The 8584-nt window shown below is 35.3% G+C and overlaps 1 protein-coding gene across 2 annotated transcripts; it reads left to right on the top strand.

The window, feature by feature from the left end:
• The first annotated feature begins 4355 nt into the window (after nucleotides 1–4355).
• LOC119076621 (choline kinase alpha-like) lies at nucleotides 4356–5865 on the top strand. Of its 2 annotated transcripts, XM_037183486.1 has the most exons (4): nucleotides 4356–4630; nucleotides 4688–5539; nucleotides 5588–5633; nucleotides 5703–5865. In XM_037183486.1, the coding sequence occupies exons 1-4, from the start codon at nucleotides 4530–4532 to the stop codon at nucleotides 5778–5780; spliced, it is 1077 nt and encodes a 358-aa protein (XP_037039381.1). In that variant the 5' UTR covers nucleotides 4356–4529; the 3' UTR covers nucleotides 5781–5865. The 2 variants fall into 2 exon arrangements, with proteins under 2 accessions (XP_037039381.1, XP_037039380.1); XM_037183485.1 differs by having other exon boundaries at nucleotides 4688–5633.
• The last annotated feature ends 2719 nt before the right edge of the window (nucleotides 5866–8584 follow it).

Below are 8584 nucleotides of genomic sequence, written 5' to 3'. Positions count from 1 at the left end.
ACATTGTTGACGTTTCATCTGTTGTCCCAGCACAAAAAATTGTATTTCTGTGTCATACAAACGATACAAACCATACACACTATTGTGAATTTCACCAATGAAAGTACAAACCAGGTACGGTCGGTACGGTCTGTCAATGATTTTCATTGAAAGGTGAGTTTGTTTATATGAAATCGCTATTTCCTCCGCTCCATACAAATTTTGACATTAGACCATACAGAGTATACGAAGTATACTTTCATTGAATTTCACAGTGCGTTGAATTTCTTTGGAAATGACGCGCGCTATCTGCTCCTGCTGTCGTTGCAGCTGCTTGAAATATATCATTTTCATGACCTTGTAAACGTCAGACACGATCCCAACTGTCAGACATGTCGAAAAATATCGAATGAATTGAACGAATGATTTTCATATAACTATAAACCAGTAAATTGAACGCAGTTACCGTCAATTGATTGAGGTTAAGGACTACTTGACGAAAAATTAAGTGGGGTTACGTTGACGAGTACCGTATAATGAAAATGATCTATTGCTAGTTTAAACATAAACTTTACTTCAGTCCGACAAAAATAAGAAGTAATCTATTCAGCGTTTATGATCCAAATTGTTCAACACGTTACTCACAATACACATCCATATGTATTTGTATGTATAGCTCAAGGTTCTGAAAGATCAGGTTAAGGCACTTTCGAGTTGACCACAAAGGCGGTGACATAAACATTTTCAACTAGTTTTGTGAAACCTTGTAAGGTAAAAGCAAAATAAAATGATCGAGTCTGGTTTTTGACAATTGAAATTCAATTGTCAAAAACCAGACTCAATCATTTTATTTTGCTTTCATTTTATGACAATTTCAAGTATCAAAAAAAAATATTTTCAAGTTGACTTTTCATTCAATATGAAATGAGTGCGTTTAATAAATTTGTTGTCACCCACCTTCTTGAGTGTCTTAACTTGTTCTTTCAGAACCTTGAGCTATACATAAAAATACATATGGATGTGTATACTTAGTAACGTGGGGAACAACTTGGATCATAAACGCTGAATAGATTACTTACCCATCGTATTTTCCGCAGTAAAGAAACAAAATGGCCGTCAATCTATATAAAAGACACACACAAGCTAAAGTAGTGAACAACAAAGAACAACTTAAAACTGTGGAATAGAATTTGTGTGGAAAATGGCACACATATTTCAGCAATTTATAAATTGAAAAATCTTTCCAGCTCTTTTCTTGCAAATACATTTTTCTAGCTTATTAACTCTACCTGAAACAGCATACGCAAGATCGATTAAGGTCAAAACATTGCAGATCAAATTGTTTCTGGATGCACTAATTTTTTTTTACATTTTTCAATTTTTACAAGTTAGGCGAGAAGTTAGGTTAAGTTCATTCATTTGTTGAACTCGATAGATTTGAAGAAATTTAAATGAAAAATTAGTTCGTTTGAGGATGATATAAGCGAAATCGCTATTTCCTCCGCTCCTTATTAATTTAAAAATCTACATATGATTCAGCCTTTAAAATTTACATCGACCTAGTTGAATGGCATGATTGGTATCGCTGTAAAGCTTAGACCTCGGGCTAAACAGTAACTATATATTTGTGATCAAACAAGTCACCAGTAAGGTCCAAACAGTCTTCGAAGCTTCCCGCAGGTTCGAAAAAACGAAAAATCGATCTAACTAAAAATTTTCCCATCGAAATATTTTCTTGTTATGTTATTCTTACTCGTGGTGCCACCCTCTATAAATATTTCATGTCCACGAGAGGTCGAATAAAATTTTTTTGTAGCTCACCGTGCCACTTGTGACGCAATTTTTTTTTGGTAATTATTTGTTGTAGAATTCGGTAAAATTTTTGCTTTTCTTTTTGCGAGTCGAAGCTGTAATCGTCACCCCCACCGATATCAGTTCTTTTGTAAGAGGATAAAAGGACTTGCGTCACACCTCTACTGTAAGTGGTTTTGGGCGATATCAGTTCTTTTGTAAGAAGATTTTTTTGAGAATTTGGAACAACACAACACAATAAAATTAGCGACTTTTTGAAAAATCCTGAAGAAAATGTAGACTAAAATATATCTGCCATATTTAACTTGCGGTTAAAACGTTTAACACTCACATATTTTATAAGGCTTACTATCGGGTCAGGTCAACCTGAAAATTTCAGGTCAGGTTCATTTCAGGTCAGGCCTTCCGTTGGGAAGAGTCACAATGGACCCTACCACCAGTACAGCCATTACGGCCACTCACGATGTGGATACTTATATGCCCACAGAGGCCTATTTCTTTCTTTAATTCTGTTGACTACGAACAAATCACACTTGTTATAGTGCTAGTTACGTACTTCCGGGGAGTTCTTTTTTTGCAAAACCAGCTTGACAATAAATTGCCTTAGCCATCCTCTTCTAACTCTTCTAGCAATCCATAAGCTGATAAAAATTAACTAAGTCATTAATTTTGGCTTTTTCTAAACGAAAGCGATGAAAACAACTCAGTGTCGAGAAAAAAGGTATCAGTACTCATTCCTGGGCTCTTGAAAAGTCATATTATATGCGAAAATATGTTGTACAACTTTATTCAAAGTAGTTTAATTTTCATCCGAAATTCAATTTCAGGTCATCAGGTCATATCAGGTCATAACCTGAAAAATCAGGTCAGGTCAGGTCAATTTTCTTATCAGGTCAACCTGACCTGACCTGTCGTATGCCTTATATTTTACTAGTTATAAGTCACATATCTCACAATTGAAACGCTCATCGCTCCCAAATAGTCATTTTTTGGGGAAAACCCAGAAACACGTGTCGACTAGAATGTGAAACTCTATAACTTTGTCATTTAAACGAACTTTCTACGATTATTCACCAAGAAACTCTATTCTCCGTATCTGCAAATAGCATTGGTGTATGTTCTACACATAGCACGAAGAAAATGTTGCTCAATATAAAGTTTTGGTTCGGAAAATTATCGAAAATACAGGTATCCAGGGCATAGATTTAATTTAATTAGATCAACACACCAGCAACTAGGTAACATGAGAACTCAATTACTTCACCATAGCAATGATCCTAGCACTAATACTCGTACGTCTGACGGCAAACTTGGATACATGTAGGCGTGCACATTTAAATGTGTTATGTGTTCTAACTCAAACCAAAAAAGCATAACTACTGTGTTAACGAAAGAAATGTAAAGCCTATTATTCTGATACCATCAGTCTTCTAATATTTTCTGTGTTAATGCTAGGGACAGTGCTATGGCATCACACATTTGAAATAAAAAATAAAAAGCTCATACGCATCATAATAAGCTTAAATTGTTATGTGAAAACCCCAGTTAACACAAGCCGACTTTTTAAATGTGATTCTTCCTAGTAATGTACATTTTATGTACGTAAACATTTGCGTGGTTTGCGTCCTATAGGTGACGGGACGGGTTCATAAATTTACTGTAGATGGCGTGTACTTACTCGGGTATAGATTGCAGATTTTGTATGAAAAATTTATTGACTTTGCCAATAATTTAGTGGAAATTTCTTAACTAAACTCAAAACTAACTTAATTTCAAAACTAACTGGAGTGAAACCAAATGTTTCAATTATATTTTGCAAAGAAAATTGGAGTATGATCGGATTTGAATAATATTTTAGTGAAAAACCGACACTTTCGGTAAGTTTTACATGCAAAATCTGCAATTTATACCCGAGTAAAGCTTTTGTGCTTTTGAGCTTTGGAATAGACAATTTTTTGTTAGGTTAAACATGGCGTATTTTTTGAACATTAAATGAGGACTTGATGTATAGATAATTTGTACAACGTGTGACTTGGTGTACTTCTAATGTACAAATTATTAATTGACACGTATGTGCTTCGGTATGTGTACATCTGATGTTCGGGTCTTTGTTTGTGCTTCCGTGTGTGTACATCTTATGTACAAATTACCGGGTCCAATCTTTGAGCTGAAGTTGTAGTTAGGGTTTTAAATAAAAATGTCCCTTGATCTGACCGAGATTTGAACCACAAACCCTGGATTATGAGCTAAGCGCGTTACCAACTCTGACACAGAGAGTTGTATGTAGAATCGCTTTGATTAAATTTTAGCGGATTTTAGTTAAATTTTAGTCGGCAAAAAATAAGAAAGAAAATAGAAGAAAAATTATTATTGACCAGTTAATAGTATGGATTACTGGACCACCAATTGAACATGTAATGTACATTCGGTGTGAAAAAATAGCCATTAAATGTTTGGAGGTCAAGGCATTTCGTGTAACAAATTGTTAGCTGGGACGTGCCGGGTGGTATTCGAACAATATATAAAAGGCTTCAAATTTATTGTGACAAAGTATTTCTTTGTAAATCATCGCACTTGCCTGGTCACATATTTTATTTTTATTTTTCATCAGTCGTCGACATACATTAGTGAACACCAGATTCTATTTTCAATTCCATATTTCTGATATATTCGAAATTGTATTAGATTGCAGTGCAATTTTAGCTTTTTTCACTGAATACCTTACTCAATTAATTGAAATGGATATAGGTAAAGGTCGAGCCTTGGAGTTGGCAGTTTCGTTTGTTTCCGATCAGTGGAAAACGTTAAATGAAGACAACATTACGGTCAATGTTTTTGGGTAATTTCCGAATTTTTAGTAAAATTCAAAAAGCTATTTTTTATCTGTTTTCTCCAGCGGTGGATACAGCGATCGACTGTTTATTGTTGAGGATGTATCAAAAACATCCAATAGTAATCCAACCAAAAAATTCCTAATCAGACTTTATGGAGGTAAGTTAATCGAAAAAGATGACATCATTAAAGCTGGCAAATGCGAAGCAAGTGAAGGCATCTTGTTCTTCACCAATGGGGTTAAAGGGCTTGGGCCAAAACTGTTAGGAGTTTTTGATGGCGGCCGAATTGAAGAGTTTGTACCATCACATCAACTCACCGAGGCTGATTTAACTGACAAGAATATGTCATTGGAATTGGTACGTAAACTTGCCCGTTTTCATGCTCTTGAAATACCAGTACCCAAGCAAAATCGCGATCTACTCGCTATATCGGCGAACCATCAAAACGAATACAACAAGGACACTACACTGAAATTAGCAAAACGTATTGGTATCAATGAAGATGAGTTAATGTATCTAGATGAAGACTATGTTGCCGAGCATGCGTTCCTTCGTAGTTTTGAGACAAAGGTTGGTGGTCGACAAGTTCTTTGTCACGGAGATCCCAACAAGAACAATATTTTGGTTCGAGACAAACCGGATCAATTCAATGAGCGTGTCATGTTAATCGACTATGAACTTGCTGGTACAGATTACCGTGGCGTAGATTTGGCCGCACTTTTCCTATGCAAAATGTTTGAAATGACAGAAGATGGAGTTTTTCATTTAGTTTGCGAATGTCCTGATGAAGAGTACCGTCACATGATGCTGGAGGAATATTTGAAAGAAACGAAAAAATTGAACTACTTTGAATTCGATGCGATTGGGCTGGACTCTATTGATCATTTGATGATGGAAGTGGACTTCTTTGTAATGTATGTTCTACAATTTTACAAGGGATTCTTCATGAAAATGCCGAATAGTGAATTCTTTCAGAAACTACCAGACGAGGTGATTAGCAGCTGGCTTGTAAGTTGTAATATTGCCTGTTTACAGGTCTTTTTGATTGTAATCTAATTTATATTAATTTTTTTTTAGAGATTTATTCCCATAATGGCAACAACTTATGAAACTCAAAAAAAATGTTTTATTGAGAAATACAGTAAAGTCATTTAGATCGACAATGAAAAACTTTCGTAGGAATGTAAATTTTCCACTAAAACGGTAGTGTAATATTAATAAAATGAAATTCTACAAATTTTTTGTGTGTATGCTTTGTTCTACGAGGAATGACTATCACCAAATGTTTTTTTCCATAGGATTTCCTGAAAATTTGAAAATTCTCGTACAGGTACAGGTATATTGGGGCTAGGTAAAAAAATATCTAGAAAACCTTTCACAGAATATTCATTCTGCACGGAATCTCAACGGACTTCATAACAAAAGTCAAAAGTTAAAAATGTTGAATGGCTTCAAGTTTCGTCGAGGTTGAGTTATGTATAATTTTTGGAATTATTTATACGCTTCCTACTGCGGGACAAAAGAAAAAAAGAAAACCCCACGGGGCGAAAGCGACAAATATGTAAGCCCACACGGCTTGTATTTTTCTGTCACTTTCGGCCCTTGGGCTAACATTTTTAACTTTCGTCCCAAGTAGGCAGCATATAATGGTTATTTGAGATTTTTCTCTGGTTTTCGACCCCTTACATGAAAAATTCACTTCGGTCGGGCTACAACTCGCGAAATTTCCTAAAAACAATCGTCCAAAACAGATACACAAAACTTAATACGTAAATACTCTTTCGGCCCCTCTTCAATTCGCCTAGTTGGTTGGCCGGTAGAGGCGCCACATTTTTTATAGTACTTCAATCTCACTGGACTATAGATCTCTTCGTTTGGTGAAACTGATGACGGAAAGGTGAGGAATGGTGGGGGAAAGTGTGCAAACTAATTGAAACCAACTTCACAATTTCACATAGTAATGAATAAGTGAGTGCGTCCAATTCTTTGAAATGAATGTAAATGAACTAAATACGGGGAATTCTATTTCTGGTCTATTTTTTTGTGTATCATCTTCACGTTAATTCATTCCCATGAAATGTCACAGCAGTGAAGTTTGTTCATGAAAAAATAATTCAGTGAGAGCAGTCTTTTTATGAAGAAAAATACGAAATTGTAATAGATTTTACCCTTAGTTTCGAAACTGCATTCTCCTATTTGCACGTAAATAACTAATTGGTTGTAGTCGAGATTGTTGTACTGGTAGATTTCAAATTAAAAGAAATAAATTTTTGTTTTAAATTTTTGTTCGAAATTTCAAAGTTTTACGGGTGGTCCGGTGCGGGTTTACAATTGTACGGACTCAATCTTGAGATTACTTTTTTAAACATTTTGGCTCAAAAAATATGAAAAACGACTGAAAACAACAAAGATATCTCAATTTTAGTTTTCATTTCCTATCCATACAAAATCCAAGGCTGTAAACTTTGGGGAGGTCACGCAGATACAGATACGCGGGTGACACACCACAGTTGAAGATAAAATGGCGGATTTCATACAAAAATTCACCTCCTGCGACGATTCTCACATGACAAAATCGCCAAATAAACTGACAGATAATAACAAAGAAGAAAAAAGCAAGGTCTGTCGTACAAATTTATACCACTCAATTCAAAAGTCCGAAAGACACAAAAAAGTATTTCGCTCAAACTGCAACTGTAATGGCGAGTGAATAACAGATAGCCTGTCAAGGTAAATTAAATGAACTAACCGAATTGCTTAGCGTTGCCAACGTTGTTAGAGGTTAAAGTACCTAGAAAGGACTTCGACCCTAGAAGCTAAAACCACTTTTTAAAAAATTCCTCGAAGCTTGTGTGGCTGGTGAAAGGTGATCAAAAACCGAAAGCTTGCACTTTTCTTACCAAAATTTCTCCAGTTATGCGAACCATGTCGTGTGGGGTGTCATTAGAAAGGTAATCACACGAACTATTGAACCGAATAGGGTCTAATCATGATGATTTTTCGCTGTTTTTACTTTTTTCAAAAAGGATGCGAGCTCAAAATTATCATCAAAAATATAACATTTTTGCGCCCAAATGTAGGCTCCAACTTTGTCAAGTGAAGATGGCTCTTAACAATTTTCCTAATTCTAACAGTAGTTCACTCAACATCTGCCGCCACTTGTGAGGCAAAATTTTGTTGGTAGAAATGTTCTTTTTCTAAAATTGTTGGGACAATTTTTGTAAAAAAAAACTTTTGCGTAAAGCCGCAGAATGCGTCAATATCAGTTATTTTGTAAGTGGAAACAAGGACTTACGCCACTTCTCCCTACGGTTTTTTGACTGATTCAAACAATGTTTCAGACAATGTGCTCTATAGATCATTTTCATTATACGGTACTCGTCAACGTAACACCACTTACTTTCCTCAAGTAGTCCTTAACCTCAATTAAATGACGTAAACTGTGTTTAATTTACTGAAAATCGTTGGTTCAATTCTTTCGATATTTTTCGACATGTCTAACAGCTGTGATCGTGTGTAACATTTACAAGGTCATAAAAATGATGTATTGTATGAAATGTGAACTGCCATGTACACGGAAGCAAAACGGATGACTGTGAATTCAGACTTAGATTCTCAAAAAGAATCAATTACGCATATATACGATGCTGCGTTTGATTAACTTCAATACAATGTGGCTCCTGATCTTCCAGAACCTAGCTATATTATGTTCGTTGTTTTTGTGAATGCTATGGAAATTCTCAAGCATGCATACAATATTGCATATAAACATCTTACGCTATCGGATCCCTGCCCTGCTTTCTAAACGAAAACAGTTTATTCCCAATTTTTTCAGTTCAATAATGCAACATTTGCAGTCATTTTTTGTCATTTCTCTGTGTGACTATTTCCAACATGCACTGAGTATATGATTCAATCATCACACGTCAGACCTTTTTTCAGCTAATAAGTGAAGAAGA

This window comes from Bradysia coprophila, unplaced genomic scaffold, assembly GCF_014529535.1.
Source record: "Bradysia coprophila strain Holo2 unplaced genomic scaffold, BU_Bcop_v1 contig_232, whole genome shotgun sequence".
Lineage (NCBI taxonomy): Eukaryota > Metazoa > Arthropoda > Insecta > Diptera > Sciaridae > Bradysia > Bradysia coprophila.
The sequence above is the reverse complement of the archived record's forward strand: the minus strand, read 5'-3'. Positions and strand labels throughout refer to the sequence as shown.

Excerpts from the sequence above, each read along its gene's own strand:
- LOC119076621 (XM_037183485.1), top strand. The coding sequence starts at position 4,530 with ATGGATATAGGTAAAGGTCGAGCCTTGGAGTTGGCAGTTTCGTTTGTT. Across the intron at positions 4,631-4,687 it reads ATTACGGTCAATGTTTTTGG|CGGTGGATACAGCGATCGAC; the intron begins GTAATTTCCGAA and ends TGTTTTCTCCAG. Across the intron at positions 5,634-5,702 it reads AGGTGATTAGCAGCTGGCTT|AGATTTATTCCCATAATGGC; the intron begins GTAAGTTGTAAT and ends ATTTTTTTTTAG.